We start from the raw sequence: 25,372 nt of genomic DNA, 5'->3' as shown, positions 1-25,372 counted from the left end.
TTTCTAGAATTGCTATCTATTCCTCTTCCATCTCCAGTTTAGGATATGAGTAGATTCTGAATTGTACAGCAGGGTAAATTTTAGCCTTCAGGCTTAAAACAATGAGATTGAAACCAAAAACCATCCTGGTGTAAAAAGATTTTATTTACAATACCAACATCTGCTCTTTGTATCTCTTTACTCAGGAGTAAATTACATTTGACTCCTAAATCTCTAGTATAATATACTGCAGTCTGTATTTTTAAATTTATTTTTATGTGCATGCTGTAGGCTAACATTGTGGCTTTCCATGGCTGAACGATGTGAGGAAAGGCTTCTATTCAGTTACGGGTGAGATGAGATACAGCAGTGCTAATCTCTAGCACATGTGAAAAATGGAGGTAATGAACTCAGAGAACAGAAAGTCCAGATACCGGCAGGCAGCTTCTGTGTCAGCAGCTGCTGGAACAAAAAATGAATGATAATCATTGCAAGCCTTCTGAAGGTGTCTGAGGATCACAGGAAGGGGTTAACAGTGTCCATGCGTGTATGTCCATAGACTGTGCTCTGCACATCAGATCAAATATTTATGAATGAAGGTCAGATGTGCCCCTTTCAGGAGACTGTCCCCTACCTGTTTACAAAATACTGTTTGAAAAATAACACAGCCAGGTTGAGTTACAACCTGACATCTCTAATGTGTCAGAAATGTGACATAATGGATTATGCCTCAGTGTTGGTGGGGTTCAGCCTGGCTCCCCAGTTGAGCCTCAAATGCTATTAATAGTAGCACACTGAGTCATAGAAGCAAGAATGTCAGACAGCCTGGGCTGTGCTTCTTTTACACGTTAGACTGCTAACAATAGAAAGCCAGCCTAGATTTGTTAGAATAGAATAACTATTTTTTTCCATGCATGTGCCTGAATCTCTGTCTCTCTCTCTCAGTTATTTATTTATTAAAGAATGTCACTGAATAAGAGAGATCTTTTGGGTGAGGCAGACTGGCTTGTTTCATTTCTTTCTGTTGTTCTGGGTGGCATTTATACAAAACATTTAGAATTTATTTACTGCAAATATTTTTAATGCTGCATGCATGCTCTGATTTTTTTCCAGCAGGTATCAGCCATCTGCTGCTCTGTCTGGCTGATGCCTACAGCATGTTTCTTTACATTAATTTCTCTCTCCCTACATGTAGTAGCATTGAGAAGGAACTCCCTTGTGGAGGTGTGAGCTCCAGTTCAAGTCCAGCTCTCAAAAATCAGGGGTTCCTCCAGCTCTGGGCTGAACATAGCTTTTGCTTTAGGGTGCAGTATAAATGTAATTGCACCTCCATCATGTAACCTAAAGCCCATTTTGCACTGGGTTGTGGTCAAGTTGAAGCTGTAGCCCAATGAATCTGGCCATAATCTAGCCCGGAATATCTTTATATTTGACCCAGTTCTCTACTACTGAGGTCACCTCTGTTTTTGGCAAGTCAATTCATTTCCCTTAGTCATTTTCTCCACCTCTAAACCACAAATACTAAAATTTACTGTCCAAGTAAAGGCATGATGGTGTAGATTTGTATTGGTGAAGTCACTGGTAGCTGGCTAAAATGAGGAATGAAGTCATTTATAAATAAGGAAAAAGTGGCATATAGTAGCAGTGATAGAGGTTCCCCAAAATTTTGATACTGGCAGTTTATATGTATTAAAAAGAATACACGTTAAGTGGTTTTTATTGGGCATTCAGGGTTTTGATTAATCATATTTCCAAGCTTTTCTTCATAACTGTGAATAAAAGTATGCTTATAAAAGAAAAGCTTTGTTTTTCACCTGACTCTGACCTGTATCTTCTAATAGAAAATAGAAGTATTCTGAATCTTGCTGTAAGATGATGAGACTTGGCAGTATTGTAAAGGGCTGGTTTGTTTTTTTTTTAACATCAGCTTACTGACTGGAAAACCATAAATTGGAAGGTCAGTTTGATGCCCAGATTCAACACTGGTGCTTTGTCCTGTTGGGGGGGCATTGTGGGGTGAAATTCACGTATTAAGTGCTGCTGTTTCAGTATGCTACTCTCTTCTCAGTACCATGAGTACTTATGGCTATAATCTCAAAAGGAATAATGTAAGAGGAGTTGTAGTTTACAATTATTTGGTATTTCAGAATACAGCGCTTACCTTGACTCACAGCAAAAATGTTGTCTGTGGTACTCCCTGGCAATGCTTCTAAACCCAGGTGCTCACTGAGTGGTGACAGTTCTCATTTTTATTATTTTTATTGTTATTTCAAGGTAGTGAATAGAGTCGGTATTCCCAGCTTGCACAGATTATATGTTACTCTCTTATGTACTGTGGTCAGAAGGCATTGAGAGACTATTTATTAGCATGTTTTGTGGTCTAGTAATTGGCATTTGGTAACAGCTTTAAAGTAAAACCAGGAGTGGATAAACAGTGCTCACCATAGAAAAGCCACTGTGCCGCATCCTGCCTCAGCACTTGCCCGTGTTCATCTTGTATTTCCCCCCTTGATCTTGGCTCTGTTTGAGTAAATAAAATAATAGGAAACTCATAAATACCACTTTAGTTTTCTGTGTGTGTTTGAACAGCTCTCCTGTTCCCTCTCACATCTTCTCACTTGCAGTCTTTTGCCAGTCATTTGGGAGCAAATTACATTGCCAGCTCAGTTCTGCGAGGGCAGAGGAATGCAAGGTGGTGTCAGTGGCTGGAAATTAGGGACGGTGGAATTCAGCATTTGTTCTACAGCAGCAGCTGTAGCTGGTTGTTTCAGCACAAGGGGCAGAGTCCACAAGCAGGGTATGAGCTGCCATTAGCCATAGGAAAAGACCACAGTGGAAGAAGATAAGAGGCACAAGAAGAAAAGAGACAGTGGCGAGCAATCGGACCTGATCAGATCTTGTGGGAAATCTGACTGAGGAAGATAATTATCTGGAGTGTTTTTTAATCCACCTCAGCCAAACACTGCTGGAGAAGAGATTGTGTTTAAATTACTTCAGCTAATTCTTCCTGCTTCCTCTACAAAGAAAATTTGTTTGCCATGGTAAAAGAAAAAGGTAATTATGTTTATTGATAGACTGGAGCTGAAATGACCTAATGTGCCAGCCATAATCACCTGAGGTTTAAACCTTCAAATTTAAAATGAAGCATGCTTTGATTGACAGTTGCTGTTTTCCTTTCTATAAAAGTGATGTGTCAAAACCTGCAGTGGATTTCATTGATTATCGTTGTACATGTTTTAATAAGGGTAGAATCTGGAACACGCCTAATGTAGAGTGTTTGCACAGCTGGGTTCCTTCTGTGTGTACATGTATTTTTTTTTTTTATGTGATTTAACCCACGTTTGCTGTTGACTGTTTTTTACCTGTATTTGCTACAGTTCAAAGAGCTTTGACCACCAAAGCAGTTAGCTTAAAAATTTAAAGATAAACATTAATATATTTAGCAAGTCTGGACTTGAGAGGGTCATTTATTTTAATGAAAAAATGGATTATATGAGATTTTGCGTAATGTTTGAATTTTGCAGCAGTAAATTAGATATCAGTTTCAGTTACCTAGAAATAACATTTTAAGCCTTCATATGAAGCATTTACTAGTCAAAGAATTTAGAAATGGTTGTGGGGTCTTTCCTTGCAGTAATAGTGGTCTGTATCATTTATTGCATTATGAAGATGTGAAACACGTTCTGAATTGTATTTGAGTAGTGAATTGGATGTGGTTTTGGAGCATTACATTATCACAGATAGATTCAGACTTAGTCTGTTTTGTGAACAGGAGGGTCTGCATTCTTTACTTTTAGGGCTCTGTAAAAGATAATGTGGGATAAATTCAAACTAGGGAAGAAACAGAAATAAGAAATAGTAATATCGAGCAAGAATGAGCTGTTTTTCAACTCTGAACACCCACATTAAGATTTTTTTGAATGATGTAAATGAAATTGAGTGTATTTAGCTTCATAGATGTTTAGATCAAAGAGGGCAGAACAAATGCCTCAATAGCCTGCCATAGCATGTCAGATGTATCAAGAGAGTTACAGTCATAACCATCATACAGTCTACTGATAATTTTTGTTGATGAAAAGCACTGGCCCAGCATAAATAGTATTGGCTACTTAACAGATTTGAGATCCATTACTTCAGATTTACAAGATCATTTTTATGTCAGTGGTGAACTGTTGACCTGCTACCAGTATCAGTAAGCCATACCAGGGATGATTTAAGTAGCAGTTTCACCCCAAATCCTGGAAACTGCAAGTTTCAGAATCATTTAAATCAACTATGCCACTCATCTTTTCAGAAAAGTAAGTGTATTATCATTCAGCTTATCATAATTGTTGCTTGTTTTCTAAGATACATTTTAAAATTGGGCTGCTAATTTTCTTGAAGTGTAGATAAAATATGCGTAGTTTTTTTAGCTGTGCATTCAATCTTGATCCTTCGATACGTTTCTGCTCCCCACCCAGCTGATGCTCAGTCCGTTGGGCTCCTTGTGTTACATGGGGCTGTACCGTAGGAGTACTCTGTAAATACAATTTTAGCATCTTACACCATGAAAGGTGTCATACACCTGTAAGAAAATTAAAACAAGCCTGTCATTTTTATAAAAAATGCGAGGGAGAAAACCTCCTAGAATAGCGGGAAAAGTTGACAATAAATGGTTGAAAATGTGCGAAAGACTTGTGCTTAAATTGCTTCCTTTCCCCTCCCCACCACGTTTAATTCATTATTTGCAATGGCTATTAATACTGATGTTGGATATAATTTTTTTTTTTCTGTTCACACAGATAATGGACTAAAATAACTAAATGCCGTTTTTAATTTTGTTGTACAATTACTGATATTTCATATCTCATGGCTGCAGAGTGAGAAAGAATAGTACCTGTTTAGTATTTTGCTTTTCTACCTTATTACTTTCAAATAATTTCTCCAACAAAGTTTTCTTTTTTTATTATTTCTTTTGTTTGTTCCTTGCTTTTTTTTTTTCCTTCCCCCTCCCCACTTTAGTCAGAAGGTCAGGAGTTATTGCTACTTTGAAGCTGCTACAAATATCACTCTCTGGAGTGATACACTTGCAAAATGCAGGCCAGTAGAGTACAGCTGGTACCCTCCCTTCCAGCCACTGCTTGAATTACTGTTTGAACAAGCTGAAAATGCACTCAGTCCAGTGTCAGTTCATAAACATGTTAACTAGGCACTGGAGGGGCTGGTTTCAACTAGAAAAATGCAGTTCCAATTCACTGAAGTGCAAAATGGCTAGTAACAGTTTTTAGCAAATTAGCATGCTTCATTATGCTCATATTGTAGAATGATTTCAGTGTCTGCCTGGTCAGTTCATACACAAAAAAAATCCTGAGGCCAGGGTGTTTTCTGCTGACACCAAATGGCGCTTCCTAAATTATGTCTGACTGATACCACATTTTCATGTCTCTGACTGTGTACTTATCTATTTCCAATTATGAGCCCTTATTATCTAGTTACTCAGCTAAATTACTGTCACTGTGGTGCATCCAAGGACAACTTCCTTTCTTTATATCCTTTAACAGAAAGAAAGTTTACATATGCATACGCATGTCTTGTTATTAATTCTCTTCTGCAGTTTAAAACCTGATGTGTGAATTGTGAGCCTGCTAGCCACGATGCTGGACGATATAAGTGTTGTAGCTTCATTTTTACCTCCATTAGCTCACATAAGCTGAGGATTTAGCCCTGATTCTTGATTTCTTGACCAGTTGGTAAGACCACCATCTTAGCATTCACCTGCTAGTCTGTGAAAGCATATTGGGCATCAGCTTTGTACCTGATGAGATCTTGGTTTGAATCATACATGGGCAAACCTATGAAAGTGGATTAGTATCTATTCATGCCAAACTTCTCCATGCTTGGAAGGATAAGAGGAGAAAAGAGGAAGGGTTGAAAATTTTTTGGATGAAGGAAGCAGGTACAGAGGCTTTATGATTTCTGTTCTTCACATACTGATTCTGTTGAAGGGTAGGTGCTGGCATGTACTAGGTACATAGTACCAGTAGTACCTACTGGTACCTACGTTGCAGTAGGCTAGATCGTGTTTATATGTTCTCACAACTGTCTCTGTGGGTATTCAGTTGGTGCTGGCTTTCCCAGTAAGCAACACAGAGAATGTAGTTCACCAAAATTTTAACAACATTTCCTGTATAATTTGGCCTATGGTCTAGTTCAGTCTTGAAGAGAGATTTAGTTCTCTGTTGTTTTTTCTTCATGCTTTTGATAAAGCACGATACTGATACCCCTTAAGGTTATCACCAAGAGGACTGTTCTGATGCTTGCAGTAGCTCCAGTCTTGTCTTCTCTTCCATTCGCATATCCCAAGAGCAATGAGTCTCCAAAGCAGCTTTTAGTCTAACTTTTTCTTTTGATGTAAATGGAAGCGCTTTAGATGGGCTTATCCTTGAAGAGCATGCAAAATGTTACCTGTGTGTTAATTTAAAGGTGTTCTCTGTCTGGAACACTGTCTCCTCCAGTGCTCTGTGTATTTGCAGTCTTAACATTCCCAGTGTGAATCAAGAAAATGTTGAATAATGGGATTTGGGTCCTGACACTGTCTCAGTGTCATGGTAATTAATGAAACATAATCTTGATCTGAACTCATGACTTTGGAACTTTTAACCCCAGGTGACCTGGGAAAGTCTCCAAGTTTGTTACTTTTGGGGCACATGACAAGATTATGCAATCACACATTGGCAGGGGGAGGACTGCGGAGGTTTATTTTCTTTTTGCTTCCGTTTACTTAGTTTTAAAATTAGTTCAGCTTGACAGTTTGCTTTTGGGGCTGGGCCTTTGGGGTTTTGTTTTGATTAAGTCAATGTGCTACCTTGTACAAGCCACAGAAAAGGCATTTTATAAAGATGCATAGTAGTAGATGTTAAAAAAATACTCTTGTAGTTAAAGTACTAAACTATGCAACAGTTCTGTGTTAGAGACTCTTAAGGTGACCTTGGGGAAGTAATTTGATCTCTCCTTGTGTTAATCAGTAAAATGAGGATAAGAACATTCCTCTTGTCTGCCTTGATTATTTGAATTAGAGGTCTTTGGAGCAGAGAGTTTCTTTTACTTTGTTTCACAGCTATGACAAGGAAATCTTAGTCTTGGGATTTAACTACTTCCGCTTGTACAAAAAAAAAATCCAGTGGTATGTGAATATCTTATAAACATCATATTACTTTTCTAAGACAAAACAACTGTAAAGGAATTATGTTTTTATTTATTTATAAATTCATTAATATGAATTTATTAATATATTTTATTATATGCATTTATGGTGTTGCTTGTTCTGTATTTTCTCTTTCTAAATTTATTTTTAATATTAGGTTTCAAATTGCAGTTTTGGTGTGCAGCATTGATACTGAGAGAAACAAAAATAACCAAGGAGGTGCCAGCTCAGGCACTGCATGTTTGCTGGAGATTTTATATTTTTTTTTTAAATAGCACTTAGTTCACATGAGGGTGCGAATATTCATATCCAAAGAGTCGGGCAAACACAGTGTGCAGTCCTGCCATGCCTGATGGCTTCCTGTGTTTCCCAGTAGTGAAATTCCATACATTCCTTGCATCCCAGCTGCATGTAGGAGCCAGCTCTCTGAAGACACGATGGCAGCTATTTTATATTGAGAAATGGGAGAACTTTTGCTGTTGACCTCCCTGGAGGGGAGGGCTTAGTGGTTTTAGTCATTAAATTTGAGACCACAGGGTTCATGGGTTCAGATAGCAGTAGAGGCAGTTAAGCTGTTCTTCCATCTGAAACAGTGAGTGTTGTGGGCCAAAAAACCCGGTTTTGAGTAGGGGAGATTCAATCAATTTAATTTATTGGCAATTAATAAACTTTTAATTACTGATTCTGGTGTTGAAAATAAAAGCAAGCAAACACACACTTGGAGAAACACACCTTAGCTTCTCTCCGGACACTTCTCCTTCCCCTTTCTGGCCTTCAGTCCCCATGCCACACATTATACTCGGTACCTTTCGTGAGGCGAGGGTGGTGCAGGAGACTGGGGTCAGTGCATTGTTGTTCCTTTAATTTTGTTGCTCCTTTTTTCTTCCTCAGTTATTTCACCATGGGTTCCTCTGCTGGCTGCAGTCCTTTTAGAGTCGTACCACCTCTTGAGTCTCCTCTCTGTCCCTGCTTGGAGCAGCTAGTTTGCCTCAGCATTTCTCTTGCCCTGCTGGCCCTCCTGCCCTGGCATCATTTCTATTTCTCTCTTACCCGTGATTTGGTGTCTCTCCTGCCCTGGCATTGTCTCCTGTCTCTCCTCTGTTTTTCAGCATCCCTGGTGCTCTGGCATGTCTCTTGCATCTCCTGCTGAGTGTCTGTCCTTTCCATGTTTGCTGCCTGTTTTTATGTGTATGTTTTTGAAGAGGTGTTATGTGCTCCTCTGGTTCTGTTTTGATGTGCAATGGGTCCATTTTGTCCATTGCTGAGCTGGTTGGAACTAACTGTGACCAGGACAATGCAGTCCATGACCACCTCCTACACAAGTCACCACTGCAGCACCCTCGCTACCAAAGCCCTGCTGGTTATGTTGAAGACAAATGGGTAGACTGCAAATTATATGGTTGTTTTCTTGGACGAGAATTCAAAAGGCAAGGCTTTTAAAGATAGAGTCTTGGCATAGTGAAATTGTGCATGTTTGAAATATGTTAAGCTAGGGCAAGTAAATGTTTTTCCAGAGGGGAGGTAGGATGCTTGGTAGGAAAGAACTTGCAGGTTAGGACGATAATTTGGCCTGCCACTGTAGGAGAGTCAATTCTTTTTGTGGAAAAATGAATGCATACCAGGGGAAAAGACCAAGTTCCACTAATCAAAATGTGCTGTGTCCTTTGGGTGGGAGAAGCCAGAGAACAGGATTTCGTTGTTTCTGGGGGCAATCCATAACTAATTTAAAAAGGATTATTTATAACAAAGTTGGTTTTCCACCTAGAGAACAGTCAGTATCCCCAAAAGGATGATTAATCCTTGCCCTCGTTGAGCCTGGATAGCTTTCAGGCCCACTAGGGATCTGGCTGAGGAGAACACTTAGGCATTGTCTTAAGCCTATTCTGTTCAGCAGAGTATCTTGTTGAGTCTAAGTGAATCACTGGGATTTAAAGCCAAGTAAGTGCTTCAGTCTTGTCTCAAAGTCGGACTCCATTTTTGGAGGCTTTGTGATGTTTTTGCAGCAAAGTCGTGTATTTTATTAATGGCGGTCATTTTGTGTTGTATGTTAGCTGCATTGTTGTGTAAGAGACAACAATGAGAGAAATAATACTGGCTTTTATGTGGGCTTACCATAACGTGCTATAAACCCAGAAATGATAGATGCCTTGTGTAGCTCAATCATGTATGTAATCTGTTATTATATTTCATATAGGCAGGAAAACAAAAGTAGGAAAGCTGAGGAATCTCCTCAAAGCTGCAAAGTAAGGAGCAAGTGCTAAAATAAGGGTCAAACCAAGTAATGCCAGCTGTTCAGAACTGAAATGTTGTTGCATTCATGCTATACGAGAGCGTAATAGGCAAGGTTCTATAAACAGTGTCAACAGGATAGCTCCCTAATTCCCAGTGCTGTTAGCACCAGACTGATATCAAAGATGTTAGTATAATCTACATGGCAGTATTGTGGAACTTTGTACTAGTTCAGGATCTGGTACAGAAGCAGGATCTTAAAATGATATCAAATTAAAGAAGTGATCCAAATATAAATGCAGTCTTGCAGAACAGTGAGGGTTATCTTTTATTACTGCTGGGTCAAACAAGAGTCAATAAATGGCTTGTTTGTTCAGAGAAGCAGTTGCATTTGTTTTGTTTTGGTTTTTTTCTCCAAAGGCACCTCAAAACAGGATTTGATGGATTTGAGAGCATCTACTTGCTGTCCAGCACTTGAAGTGCTAGTCAGAGGAACAGGCTATATTCAGGAGTACTGTATTGGTCGTTAGTGCTTTCTCTGTGATAGTCCATTTACCATATAGTGTTAAAGGTTGATAGACTTTCAGAGCACACCGTTATTTGTTGTTGAAATAATATACCTCAAGGAATTGACTTCTATGCTGCAAATGTTTGTAAGGTCTAGGTGCCAACATGGGCAGTTTACCACAGGGCAGGGCCTCTGAAATGTCTTGTTTATCAGCTCTGTACATGGCAAACTCTCGTGGGAGTTCAGGAGCCATGTGAAGAGTTAGGTTGCTCATGAATGTGGCTGTCTAGTTTTAGTTTGAGGCTGTATAGCTCAGTCCTTAGAAATGCCAGAAGTGAAGGTGGTACTGAATGATGGGCATTTACAATATCCTTGATTGAAGGAGAGATTCTAAGTGTGGGGGACAGAGCTTCCATGGTTCAAAAATGATGGCTGAGGACAGATCTCTGCAAGGGTCTTGTACAAAACCCTTGGTGAGATTGCTGGTGGTAACAGGGGAGATTTTACTATAGATTCTGTTTTGAAAGATCTTTATGACAGGCCTATTTCTGTGCAGGCTTTCCCTTATTTTTCATACATGCATCAAACTGCAGCAATGATACGTCATTATGGAGATACCAAAAGGTATCTGGGAGACCACTGTCTTAAATAGGTCAGTGGTCTTCCTCAGATAATCTCAAGGTAAACAGCGGGAGAACTGTGGTGGTTTTTTTTTTTTTTTACATTAGCATTTTTATATTGACTTTATATTGACTTACCTCAAAAGGGAATTTAATTCCTTTTACTGCATGGAATACTTTTGGCAGCCTCCAAAAAGGAAGCATGGGGGAACTCTAATGCTAGAGTTTGTTGCTGCTGACTAAAATCCCCATGTGGGTTGCTGTTAAGGTAGCTGAGAGACCTGTCTGACATTTGAGTGCTATTATGGGTAACCACCACTCATCAGTAAGCCAGAATTTCCATGCTGTCTGGAAAAAAGCAATTGCTTTTTCTGCTAACTTCAGCAACTTGCTTTCATGCAGCCTTGAGGATCCTTGAGGATTTTCAGTGAATAATTTGTCACTTCTGTTTATTCATTGTTTTAAGTAACATTTTGATAGGGGCATCAAGTGATGTGTATGAGATGGTTGCTCAGAGTACTCTTAGGAGCTCTTGAATTTCTAATTACCCCTGTCCTATGTAAGAAAAAAAACCCAAAAATACTCTTTTGAAATAGTGACTGGATCTTCTTGTCTATGGTGGGTGTGTTGAAGGCATAAATCAAAATTATTTTTCCACTTACAAGGCTGATAAACAGTTGCTACATGTCACAGATTTGCAGATGTTAGGTGTGAGAAACATATGCTTAGCATGCTCCTCCAACCCTTCAGTAAGGAGTTTTGAAGGGTGAATTGATTATCTTGAAGTACTGTCCCTCAGCACGTCAGTTGTATAAGTAAATGCAGAGAACTTTTGCGGGTGTGATGAAGATCAATAAGGGTGTTCTCAGAACATTAGATAAGACAGTCTGGATTCACTATCATTTTATCACCAAATTTGTATCATGATCTATTTTGTGAAAAATTACTCTCTACTAATGTAGAAATATGGCAGACTAAATTCACTTTATGCTTCTTCCCTTTGGTTTGCTAACCACTAATCAGTAATCCATCTGTTAACAATCATGTTGAGTAATGCAGTTTTTGATTCAAAGACTGGCTTAGCTTGGTCAACATTTGTTTCAACATCGTCTGTTTCACAGCACATCTTAGCTTGCTGCATACTTCATTGTAAGATTAGTGCCTTTTCATTACTGAAAATAGTTTCAAAATTGCCTATTGCTTTCCCTGTTTGAGCTTAAAACAACTGCTGATCCTACTCGGTTAACAAGCTGTTCGTGACTCTTCTTTGAAAAGATTATAATTTTTCTTAAACAGTAATCATCATATAAGGTATGTCAGGTAACAAATATAAATGGAATAATTTTGTCAAGTCATTTTGTTTCTGCAGAATAGATGATGCTATTAGAATGTGCTCTTGTTCACCTACCCAGTGACCAAAGGCAAACACACGTAGACAGACATGGTGGAAGTTGTTATTGCTCAAAGAATGACAAATTCTTCTAAATAGGCTCTGATGCTTTTGTATTGAGAACAGCATCAATAATACTGCTACAGTTTAACTGGATTGTAGAGCTGAGTTAGCAATAAGGCGTGTTTGTATCTGACAAATTGAGAAAGTGCTCAGGCTTCTGATGGGTTTAGGTGCCTGGGTAGTCAGGCACATTTGAGTCACCATCCCTGGAAGTATTTAAAAGATGTGTAGATGAGGCGCTTAGGGACATGGTTTAGCGGGCATGGTGGTGTTGGGTTGACGGTTGGACTCGATGATCTTAGAGGTCTTTTCCAACCTTAATGATTCTATGATTCTGTAAGTGCCTACTGAAAACCAGTAAGATTTATGCCTTGTAACCAAGAAATTGTGAAAATTGTACACTAAAGCTATAGAATATCAGAATCTGTGGTGTAATCCTCAGCGAGTCCAGATAAGGTTATAACCCTTAAGTAAATGCAACCAAGTTTTCTTAATCTCTCAAACACTGTCAAAAGCATGTCAAACTGGATCCATCAGGCACATTTATTTTAACCACAGAACAATCACAGATTTATTCTAGCACACAGACTTTTTGTGTATGTTGTAGAAGGTGATCACTTTTCAGATAGCATCAAGCAGGTGCTGGTGTTAATTATTTCCCATAATACTGAACTATTCATATGCATAAATCTTTATAGGGCTGAGGCCTTAGGCCCTGATCTTGCAGGCTGTTCTGTGGGGAATTAATTGCGGATCAAAGCTCTAGATAACAGAAGAGGGATGGGAGAAGGATAGAAAACAGCAGGCAAAATACAGAGAAAGTAAACATGTTTGCAGTTGTGTTCTAAAACTATGCAACAAATGTGATTTTTTTTTCCTGCTGTATTTTAAAGCTCATTATTTACTAGCCTTTTTAGACATATGTATGTATGTGGCACAAAGCTTTTTATTTTTGTTTGTAAATAACATAGGAGTCTTCTCACTTTGATTTCAAGTTACAGTTGTTAATATTTTGGGTTATTACCTGACACTTGTCGCTCTAAATTTTTTTATTTCATTCTGTTAGCTGTATCAGCTCTATCCGTGTGTTATGCATGCTTACAAATATTTAGGAAAGTATTTAAATACTGGCTTTCTTATGTATAATAGTATATGTTTCATCTTTTGTTTTTAAAATTTGATTTATGGTATTGAAATCTTTGCACCCTATTTTCACGCAAATTAATTTTGATATCTTTACTTACAACATTTTCTCAACTGTTTTCTTATGAACTACCCTAACCTATCAGCCTAGTTTAACTAGTTAAACTTGTTAATGACTTTATAGCTTATTTTTCCTTTTAAAGAATCTGTTTCTCAGGATAGCAATACATGGCACATAGCTGGACATGTGCCTCTGTTTAGTGTTTCATGAAAATCTTTCAGTTGCTACAGCATCTGCCCAGGGGTGTGGGGACTGGTGTGGAGAGAATTGATACAAATCTGTTCTTACTATCTTGTAGTCAGCCCCACATCTGGCCATGAGATGCGATTTGGAGGCTAGATATCTCTGGTGTACTTTGTTTATCCTAGCTGAAGAACTGAGGTTGAGAAGCATATGTTATGGTGATAACTGAATAGGATACATGTCAGTTTTTCTTAGGTCTTCTCTTTGTTAAAGAAGTAGAGAATAAGATGGAGAGACAGAGGACTGGGGGATTAGTAGTACCTATTTCTGGATCTAAACCAGAACAGACGTGGGCTATGCGATCCGTCTTTATAAATGGCTATCTCACATAATCCAGCCTTCTTTCCTGCACTGCCCTACTTGCTAAGCTTTAACTTTCATCCCACCAACACCCCAAAAAAAGGAGCGTGAGTTAACATGGGGAAGAGCTGCTGGTGCCATGCCCTGTCAGTATGAATGCATTGGCCAGCTAGTATGCTGTCACGTGTGTGTATGTACCAGCTAGTATGCTGTCACGTGTGTGTATGGACCATGTATCGCCACGATCAGGGCACTGGCTTTAACAGTGCCAAAAGAGATACTGGCCTGCAGTGTTCTGATTGCTACTGTGGTCCCGTTTGCATCTGCTGTTTTCAGCAGCAGGCTAATTGTAAGGGGAAAATAACAATACTTTTACGGAAAATATCAGAAAACATTTTAAAATTATGGCAAATAACCACAAGTTTAAGATTATTTTTTTCTGCCTTTTTTAAAAACAGCTACTCTGGTTATATGTTGACAGCGAAAATAGTTTTAAGACAAATTGGCACACTGTAGGAGTAATACAGATAAATTTACAGGAAGAGAGTGTTTTAAAGTGGTTCTTGAGATATGATTTGAATGGCAATAGTATGAGTAAGCTACAGTCTAGGATTTTGCCTTAAGCTTTTTCATGCATGTGTAGGCATGCAGTTCTCTAGTGTCTCTTTATGGGAGTTCCTCCTTCTGGGGTATCCTGGAATTCCCGAAGATCCCTGTCTGATACCTGTGGCTAGTGACTGCAGTAACTTCTTTATCTGTCCCTGACAGCTGGGAGGTTTGATTTCAGTCTCAGTCACTGTTTGGTCACCTTAGCTGATAGGATTCTTATAGATTTAAGATTCAAGAACTGAACCTGCAGATAAGCAAAATGACACTGCACTTTTCATCCCTTCTTTTTAATAGGTATTTCAGTAACTCCTCAAGGCTCCACTGTGCTGGGCTTTTACAAAAGAGGAATTCCTCAGAGAGTGTACAGGCTATAGACAGACAGGCTTTACAAACCAGAGGTTACAGACGTTCACCTCTGCAAGCACAAAGGACGGGAGAAAATTACTTCTTCTCCTCTCTTTACAAAGAGAGCACGGAGAAGTGATAAGCCAGATCTGGTTCTTGAACTTGGTTCTCTGGTGTCTCTCTAGTGCCTTTCATCCCAGAACAGCTTTTTTCACAGCCTGTCGTCCTGTGCACAGTGCCTACCTGCCTACCTCTGTCCTGTCTCAAGAAAGCGGCTGCCCAGCTTGACAGGACAACAGGACAGCCGCTTGACAGCATCAGAGACTGAGGGAATTTTAATTTTGAAACCTTCAAATTTTGAACTTCAAATCCTGTAAATTAATTTAAGAAATGATGGCCTCCAAAGCCATATCAGGTATTACGGAGAGAGAAGGCAGAGAGCACTGCTGCCTGTAGGAAGATTGTTGCATTTAGTGCCTTGGCAATCTCTAGCACAGTCATCTTACCTTCATTCCTGGAAGCAGAAAGGAGTGAGGAAATTTAAAGCATGCTAGCAAAAAACCATGCAATAGTTTCACACCATTAAATCTTTGCTTTCTTTTTCCTTCTTAATAGTTCAGTCTTCAGCCAAGAAAACACAGCAGCCAATTGAAAGTTAGCATTTCAGAGCGTGCTCTCTGTATTAGGCCACTCTGAAGACATAAAGGACACAGCTGTGAAGTCCTGACAGTCCCTTTGCCTGTGCTGCTATGGGCACAGCATGATCTCAGTGCTGTGCAAGAGCCCAGCGGCTGTGGAGCTAGAAGTCATAAAAATTGTATATCCTAGCATGGAGTTTGAAGTTACACCTGCTACAACATGGTTAGAGTTGACTGAGCATAACTCCAAGTTTATTTGTGAAGGTAGGCATGCAAATGTGAAAACTACAAAAATTCGCTTTTAAAAGAACATTAGCCCACGTCTTCCTCCTGTTTAAATTTAGAGGAAGCTGCTTTTTACTTCAGTATAGAGCAGAACTGAACCCAGCATATTTTGCTGTGACCTCTACTTTGCAGCATACACATAGCAAGGCGTTTCCCAGAAGCTTCTTTCTGACTTCCGATAAAAAGCCAAAGTATTCTGTGGCTTGCAGCAGAGACATGGAGTCTTGCCAGCAGGAATCTGCAGCTAAGAGTCACTTAGCTTGAGTCTTTGGTTTCCTAATAGTTCTGTGTTCAGGGAGACAATCATCAATAAGGGAGGCTGCAGTATTTATTTTCCTTGTTTTCTTTTATTCAACAACCGTTACTCTTCAGGTAGTTGCTGTAGTTTCCATTTCAGAAGGGTTTGGTATGAGTACTGAGGTCCTTTTTCTGGCTGATGCAGCAAAACATGTAATTGCTATTAAACCTTTGTACAATGATCTGCTCTACATAAAGAAGCACTGACAGGACAGTTTTAAACTTTGTACAGCAAATTAATTCCTTCATTTGCTCAGAAAGTGCCTTAGGTTTCTCATACGAACATTGGGTTGTTATTGGTCTTTTCTATCTCTTTCTTTTTAATTGTTTCTTTTTCTTTGCAGATCTGGGATTATTTTGAGATGTTGTGATAAAAGGCAGTAACAAGTTCTCTCAAGCTGGTAGCGTTGCTTTGAATTTACATCAATATAGTGCAGTTGCAAAACATAATGAAATCAACATTGCATGTTTCACAAGGGAACATAAGGAATGACAAAAATCATGGTGATATGTCTATGGAGTGATGTTAGCACAAAGCAATACTCCAATGACAAAAACTGTCTTCCTCATAGAAGAAGGTGCTATTGATTTTTTTTTTTTCCTGCCCCGCCTTGAATTAAAAAATGTAATCCATACTTCCCAGTTGTCCCAGTCAGTGCACATGTTACTCTGGGTAAATTAGATATTTAATGGGACATTGATTTGTCTTATTGGAAACCCAAACGAGCTTAAGAAAGCATTAATTATTCATTAATTAGTCATTTAAACTGGTCTTGTAAGCAAGAGTGGAAGGCTCAACCTAACTTGTCTTGAAAAGTTGTTCTAAGTATACCTCATGTTATACACCTTTACATAGCTCATGTATGTTCATTAATAAAGGAAAAAAAAAACATCTTCAGGCAGTGCCCAGCAGCATTGGGAGTTAAAACTGTTATAAAGCAACCTGAAACTTTTGAAAAGTTTTATTGATGATGTCTTGTAATTAGTCTCTGTAAAATTGTAAAGACTGTGACAACTTAGACTTCTACAGGTACTGTAGCTTTCATAGTTAATCTTGAAAAGTGTTGAAGAAATAAAAGTAAGACTAAACATTCAAAGAAATTGTTGCACCTGTTTGATCTGTACGCCTGCTTCCAGCATCCCTTTGTTCAAGTGTAGACACTGCACTAGTTTAACTAGAGCCAGTTTAAAAAAACAGTTCACTTAGTAGCCTAGATACTTTTGACGGAATGACATTTGTTTGAAACTAGATCCACTGTGTTAGTAGGCATCTGCACCCTGCTGACATGAGCTAGACCGATACACTGTGTTTAATCTTACTCAAAAAGATCCGTGCACCTTGTTATACTGGTTGGGCTAAACTGATATAAAATTACATCTTGACTTAATCTGATGATTTGTATGTAGGCAGGTATCAGTTCACATCAGTATACTGGAACTGGCAAACGCTTGACTTGTGTTTATATTACACTATCCATGCAGTAAGTATGAACATTATGAGATGAAGACAATTGTGAGCCCCAGTACTGAACCAAGAATGTGTTGTTCTGGTAGCATCTCTCCCTTAGAAAGTTGTTAATTTATGTTCTTTTAATTTGGAAGATAGTCATAGGGTTAATATATTTGGCTTTGAAGCTTCATTAAAGGCAACACAGCTCCTCAAGTTAGCGTTTGTCCACTCATGCACTTTCCAATGAATGCTGCTTCCAGAAATATGGCAGATGTGGCATATATGACCATCAGGACTGACTTATTATGTGACTCTTTCCATCCCAGTGCCTGGGAACCTTGTCCTCTGTATTTATTCTCACTGTAGGGGTTCTGTTACACCTGGTTTACAGTCAGGGACGCTCAAGACACAGAGAAACTAAAACATTCAGATAACCTAATTTTAAGCTGATAGGTTACAGGCTCAGAGACTTAGCTGAACTTCACTGTCTGACTTTAGTCCTTTAGAGTTAAGGGCATGCCATCCAAAGAGCCCAGATATCTGTTCTGGAGCAGGGGTTGGAATCTGGGTTATCCAGATCCTAAATTAATGTTCTGCCACTAATTATACTGGCTGGAGTCTGTTATTGTGTTAGTCATGATATAGTGTTGCCTTATTGCACCATTGCTGCTGGTGCACGATGCCTGAGAATATATCCTCTAGCACACAGTTGATGTGGGGGGAGTTGGTGCAGGCAGAGCCCGAAATATTTACTGTCAAGATGTGAAATGCCTGTAAGGAGATGAGCCTAGCTCCTAGCTCGGGGTTTTCAGACCCAAAGCAGCTCACAATTTACATGTCCAGTAAGCTGGCTGGACTTCAGTCAGAAACATTTAAATAAGCTGCTTGTAAAGGTATTTCTCTTTCTTTAATTCCTTGTTCTGTCCTCACTGGTGACTATAAAGGGTCACCTCTGCCACTGAGAAGCCTTGTGTGTATTGCGTATATGCAAAGGAAAAAGCTTGCAAGCAATTCCTTGCAGGAGAGCAAAAGTCAATTACTCAATCTTGACCTACAATGCCAAATTGAGGCCAGTAAGAGAAGCACCATAATTAGCTTCACTTAAGAGATCAGTCTGGAAATAGCAACTAGCATTATTTGTATTCATTTAAATGGCTCTAAAGGCAGAACTGGAAAGAAGCTGCATCATTGGATCAGTCTTGAAAACATTTATTTACTCTCTAGTAAAGAGCAAAAACTTGTCTTTCAGATCAATACCAGAAGATCTGGATGCTGGCATGCAGAATATGTTAGGGTGTCCTCCATATGTGAGTTTGAGAGAGCAGAATGTTGCAGGTACAGATTTCACACTGCAGTGTTTAAGTCCTAGGAAGCGTTTGCCCAAATCCTTGATATGGTTCCTCATTTGAGCAACTTTAAACATTGTTACCTTTTCTTCAGCTGGCATCAGACCCATCTCAGGCTGTCTGGATCTGAGAGGGAATTTTCCTCATAATAATTTAATTTACTAGCATTTGTCTCTATGTTTGTCTCTTCCTTTCTGTCTGTCTTCCTTTCTGTCTGTCTTCCTTTCTGTCTGTCTTCCTTTCTGTCTGTCTCATTGCATAAACTGTGTGTTTCCTTGGTTACAAGTTAATAGTAGTCTTGTTTGGAAGAATAACAACTTCCACTCCAGAAATAGTATTGCATTGCAGACTATTAGATGAGGTTCACTCAAGGCAAAGCATTTACTGGGCACTTATTTAAATGGAACTGCTACTTGAAATACTGGTTGGCGTTGCCAGCTGCATTCTGTTCACCAGTGTGGACTGAATAACTGCTAAAGGGAAATAGTTGAAATGAGGCTACCAGAGGAGAAGGTATTAAAAACTTCGAGCTTGAGTAGAAGAATTCAACCATTTTCTTTGAAGATTGGGGAGGGGGGAGGGAGGGGAGACGGAAGAAAGTAGCAGCTGCCATATTATTCTGGCTGGACTTAGAGCAGAAATTATTGCTTGGAGTATTTGTTATCCTCTATTCTTGATGCTGTTACTCCCCTAATCACGTATTAGGCTTTTTTATTATTAGCCTTGTATTTACTCTATATAATGCAGAATGATAGCAGCATTCTTCACTACGGCATTTATAAAGGAGAGTAATATAGAAGGACTTCATGAAGGCTTTTTCCCCTAGAAATTCATTGAGGAAGGGGAGGAAACAGGTGCAGTAAATATGAGCAAGGTATCTACTATGTTGCTGTATAAGCAGTAACCTGAAAAAAAGCATAATCCTGTCTGGGGAGATGTCAGGAATTGATCCGGAAAGGAAAAGAGAGCTCCAGAAAACACTGAGATAAAATAATGAAGATGATTCCCAGTGACAGTGAGAGTGATGTGGGTGTATCAGCACTCAGTCCTTTGCAGGCCAGGAAAAGCAGGACAGGAACGGTAGGAAGATGGAGGCATGGTTAGAGAGGTATGTTTTCTCAGAAATGTTCTGATGAGCATCACTAGTTTGAGAAAAATATTACAAGGAGGACAACTTTCTACTGCTAGAATGGGATGTGGGAGGGAGATTTGAAGGAACATAGTTTTGTTTGGGAACATTCTGGGTAATACTTTCCACTTGAGATAGTACAGTTGAGAATCAATCTTGCTCTAGTTTACACCCGTGTGTTTCTGTTGGGGCCCTAAGCTGCCACAAGACACATCTGAAGAGAAAGTTAAACATTTTTTATGGAAGGCAAATGTGGAGCAATAAAACTTTTATTATGACAATGAAATACAAAGTAAAGCTGACACAAACCTTTCCTGTTACTATCCAAGCTCTGCTCAAGGCTGTGGGATAGCTGATCAATTACCAGTACCTGGAATTTTGTCTCCCTGACTATATTGCAGATGATTTGGTCATTTCTGTCTACTCATAATATCTCTAATTTGCATGCAGAGAGTCGTTTCTGCTAGAATTAGTGGGAGTGGAAACAAATAACTTTGGCTTCTTTTCCCTTCAGATGTGCTTTGTCTGTTTTAGGTATGTGCTGTAGCAAAATGGAGATGTTTGTAGTTTATATTTAATGTAGTCATTTGCATGCAAAGTCAGGCTACCTGGTTCATCTGGTTTCCCAAAACATGATTTGGAAGTGCTTTCCTTTCATTCTTTTTGCTTGGATTGTATTCTTTCTTGAATTAAAATAGCCCAGTTCTTGTTGCCTTTTGTGCTCATTGAATGGTTTACAAACACACATGTTCTTGGAAAGAAAGCTTAGGCAGCCTGAAACACTTTGTGACACTGAAACTGTGGAGGGAATTTTTCCTCATCTTTCCATGGCAGCCTCAGTGGAAAGAGGTAGTAGTTGATGTGAACGGCTTAAACTACTGGTTTATGAAAAGTCTATATTTAAAAAAAAATGGTGGTGGCTTTTTAGATGAGCGTAAAATGTGAACAGGTACATTTGTATCATGATGAAAAGGGTCTGAGAACACAGATTTATGTACAGGAGAAAATATTCTTTTTGTCTGGGTTTAAATCATATTTTTTTTTGCTTTACAGTGGCCCATCCTCAGGAGCCTCACCACCCCTCAGAAAAGCCAGTCATCCACTGCCATAAATGTGGGGAGCCATGTAAAGGTGAAGTACTCCGTGTTCAGGCTAGACACTTTCACATCAAATGTTTCACCTGCAAAGGTAAGACCTTGATATTCATGTGTTAGAAATGAGTCAATTTGTGCAAATGTACCTTGAACCAGTGATGAGAGGTCACGCTTCCTGTGATCGGCCAGTTACAGGCTATTTATGTTGCTCAGTATCCAAAGGATTTGTGGGTGGGGAGGGTAAAGGATGGGGGGTGAAATGGCTGAATTGCACAGGTGCAAGCAGCAAGGTGATTGGCAGCACACAGAACAAATTAAATATGCAAACATCTACAATTTAATTGAAAAGAAAGATTATATGAGACATTTGATTTTATTGGGGGGGTGTGTGTGTAAATTTGCCACCACTAGAAGACTCAGAATAGCACATTCTGCTCTGAATACTTATGTGTTCATTCTTTTTCTTTTCTACTGTTCACTGGATGCAAGCTACACAATAGATAATTATACCTGAAAGAGATGAAAAAAAAAATCTTAGGTCTCTTTAATATGTCCAATTTTATTTGCTTCATACAGTTAGATGTAGACAGTCAGTTTCACATATTTCCCAAATAGTGAATTAGGCCATAATTAGACTCTGGCTGCTTTGGTGAATTTCTTTTCTGTTTATTTGGGAAAAAAAGGAACAACACTAAACATCCAAGATTAAGTACTTTATGGAGAGTCACAAAACATAGGAAGAGAAAGTATAGGCCTAGCAGCCACTCAGAAATCCGGTGTAAATAGTTATGTTGGTTTCAAATGTTGTGTTGTATGTATTTCCTGTTATTTCCATATATGCGGTAAGTGTATGTTTAGATTGTATAGTGTGATGTGGTAAAAAGGAATATGACATAAGAATACTTAAGAAAATTCTGTCTTTTTGTAGGTTTTGTTCTAAGTGCTTTTTCAAGGATTTGGATAAATCTGGATTTTTTTTAAACTGTTAATAGCCACCACTGCCTTTCGTTAGAGATAGTTATGAAAATTAAGCTCCTTTTAACTGAATTAATTGCTGAAAGTAAGTACCTGCATTCAAAAAAAACCACCAAAAAAAGCCCCTGATGGATACTGACATCCAAGAGAAACATGCAGGGTGGTCACTGAGGGATATGTGCTGGGACAAGGGGGAGCTTTAGCCACACGTTCTAGGAGAGGTGCCTTCCGTGAGTGAGCAGTGCAGAGGATCGTTACAAAAGGGAAAGGAGCAGGAGACAAAGGATATCTCTAGCAGCTGTGCTGACACCATGACCCTCAGAAAAAGCTGAGCTGGAGCTTTTAAGATGAGTGGCCGAAAAAATTTTCTTTACTTGCTTTTCTTGTAGTTGGATTTTGCCTAAGTTGAAGAAATGTGTTCCCCAGGGCTCAGTTTTGGGGCTGGTCTTGTTCAATATCTTTATTGATGATCTGGATGAGGGGATTGAGTGCACCCTCAGTAAGTTTGCAGATGACACCAAGTTGGGCGGGAGCATTGATCTGCTCGAGGGTAGGACGGCTCTGCAGAGGGACCTGGACAGGTTGGATCGATGGGCCCAGACCAACTGTATGAGATTCAACAAGGCCAAGGGCCGGGTCCTGCACTTTGGCCACAACAACCCCATGCAGCGCTACAGGCTTGGGGAAGAGTGGCTGGAAAGCTGCCTGTTGGAAAAGGACCTGGGGGTGCTGGTCGACAGCCGGCTGAACATGAGCCGGCAGTGTGCCCAGGCGGCCAAGAAGGCCAATGGCATCCTGGCCTGTATCAGAAATAGCGTGGCCAGCAGGAGCAGGGAAGTGATCGTGCCCCTGTACTCGGCACTGGTGAGGCCGCACCTCGAATACTGTGTTCAGTTTTGGGCCCCTCACTACAAGAAGGACGTTGAGGTGCTGGAGTGTGTCCAGAGAAGGGCAACGAGGCTGGTGAGGGGTCTGGAGAACAAGTCTGATGAGGAGCGGCTGAGGGAACTGGGGTTGTTTAGCCTGGAGAAAAGGAGGCTGAGGGGAGACCTCATCGCTCTCTGCAACTCCCTGAAAGGAGGTTGTAGAGAGGTGGGTGTTGGTCTCTTCTCCCAAGTAACGAGCGATAGGACGAGAGGAAATGGCCTCAAGTTGTGCCAGGGGAGGTTTAGATTGGATGTAAGGAAAAATTTCTTTACTGAAAGAGTGGTTAAACATTGGACCAGGCTGCCCAGGGAAGTGGTTGAGTCCCCATCCCTGGAGGTATTTAAAGACGAGTAGATGAGGCACTTAGGGACATGGTTTAGTGGGTGGTGGTGTTGGGTCGACGGTTGGACTCGATGATCTTAGAGGTCTTTTCCAACCTCAATGATTCTATGATTCTATGATTCTATGAAATAGCAGTATGTGCACCTACACACACACATACACCATATATGTGTGCGTATCTATACATACTTGTGTGAATAAGTATATACATATATGCACATACACTTGCTGGGGGCCTCCCTTTTGCTGGGCCTTCAGTTTGTGGTGCTTGGCCTCCTCTTTGGGTGGGCCTCCACCTCTCACTGAGTCTCCACTCTGTGGGTCTCCCCTCCCACGGGCTGGGATTCTCTGGGCATCCCACTCTTTTGGGCCTGCCCAACTCTTCTTTGGGCCTCCCACTCCCTACGGGCCTCCCTGACTCTCTAGGTCTCCACTTCTGTGGGACCTTATCCTCTGAGCCTCCCACTGCTTCAGGCCTCCTTGTATGAGCCCCCCTCCCTTTTCAGCTCCCTCTCACTTCATTTCCCATGCTTTTGGGGCTCCCTGACTCTCTGGGCCTCTCTCTCCGTGGGCTGGGATTTTCTGGGACTCCCACTTTTATGGAGGTCTCCCCTTTTTTGGAGCCTCATTTGCTTGGGGGCTGCACTGTGTGAGCCTCCCACTCTCCCTGGGCTTCATTGTCTCACTTGTTTTCAGCCTCTGTGGGCTCTGATTCTCTGGGCCTCCCAATTTTTTGGGGAGCCTCCAACAATTTTGGGCCATCCTGACTCTCTACAAGCCTCCACTATGTGAGCCTCCCATCTTTTTATTGGCTTCCCATGTTTTCAGGCCTCCTGCTCTTTTGGGGCTCTGCTTCCCCCTCCCTCCCCCCCCCCCCCAATGTGCCTCACACACACACACACACACTCGTCTGTCTTCCACTATGTGAGTCTCTACCCTCTCACTGGGCCTCCCCCTCTGTCGGCCGCCATTCTCTGTGCCACTCCCTTCCTTCTGTCCTGGGCCTCGTAATCTTACGGACCTCCACTGTGTGAGCCTCTCCCACTCTCTGGACCTGCCCCTCACTGGGCCTCCACTCTGAGCCTCGCCCTCAGATATAAGTATCTCTATATTTCTGTATTTGTATTTATATTTGTCTAAAAGCTGTAAGGAAGCTGTATGGCAGGCAGCTGGGTTACTGCAGAGCTTTGTCTCCTGTCAGGAGAGGCCTCCTGCCAGCCCCAGTTCTGCAGCGGGGGTCTAAGGCTTTGGAGTGTGGAGCTGCCTTGGGAATGGGGAAAGGCCTGCCCGCTCCTCAGAGTGAGGACCTGAGGGGCTCTCAGCAGCTCCTGCTCATGCCACTGAGCCCTCTGTGACCACAACAAGGACTCGCTGTGGTTTTTTACCAAAAAGAGGTTTAATGAAGCATTAAATAATTGTAAAACTACTCTTTGTGAAATCATCACCTTTGAAGATGGGTGTTCTGAAGCCAGAAGCTTGTCCTGACTCCTTCATATGGTTTCTCTTTAATGGGCAACAATACAGAGTTGGCTGAATTAAGTAACTCTCTCACCGCAGTATGTAGGATGAAAGGCGAGAATATGGAGAAATGTATAGGCCCATGTGAAACAAGGGAAGGGTTGCTCCTATACAACCAGCGTCTGCCACATTCAGTCCTAGCATAGCATAGGATAGATACAATGAAGGGGCGTCAGGCTTGAGGTGAACGTGGCAGAGCTGGTGGCAAACATGGAGAAAGGTAATGGAGTAAATCAGAGTAACTGAGTAACTAAAATAGAGTAGCGGAATCTATACTACGGAGTTTTTTGCTTCCTGTAAACCTGTCATCTTTTCTGAAAGTCCATATCTAGGACATATACTGCAGATCCAGACTTTGAGAAATGCCTCAAGCCCAGTCCCTGAGTTTCAGTTATATTTTTCATGTTCCAGATGCAGAACATAGTATAGTAGTGTGATTGCTGTAACTTTGTTCTTCTGCTTCCTAAATAGATGGGATATAGCAGAAATCAGAAATACTTGTCTTCCTATGTTACTAAAGGTTTTTTTAAAAAGTCACTTGAGTTATTTGCGTGCTGAAAAATGAATGGCTAGAATCTGAGAAATTCTGTGTTTGAGTTACGTGTGGTTTTTCATTAAATAAAGCTAGATAACTCAAAAAATGCTTAACTTTCTCCTGGATATTCATGTCTTTCATCTGTTTCAAACTGGAATGGTAT

At 40.4% G+C, this 25,372-nt stretch overlaps 1 protein-coding gene across 11 annotated transcripts in view; it reads left to right on the top strand.

Moving 5' to 3' along the window:
- Positions 1 to 25,372, top strand: part of ABLIM1 (actin binding LIM protein 1) — a 167,151-nt gene that overhangs the window by 26,550 nt on the left and 115,229 nt on the right. For all 11 annotated transcript variants that reach the window (XM_076339087.1, XM_076339085.1, XM_076339076.1 and 8 more), the window contains one exon: positions 20,872 to 21,006. In XM_076339087.1, the coding sequence (XP_076195202.1) occupies positions 20,872 to 21,006 (135 nt within the window). Of the gene's footprint in view, positions 1 to 20,871; positions 21,007 to 25,372 lie in introns of those variants that run through there.

Source organism: Aptenodytes patagonicus, chromosome 5, assembly GCF_965638725.1.
Source record: "Aptenodytes patagonicus chromosome 5, bAptPat1.pri.cur, whole genome shotgun sequence".
NCBI classification, from domain to species: Eukaryota; Metazoa; Chordata; class Aves; order Sphenisciformes; family Spheniscidae; genus Aptenodytes; species Aptenodytes patagonicus.
This window is presented reverse-complemented; position numbering and strand designations above follow the sequence as displayed.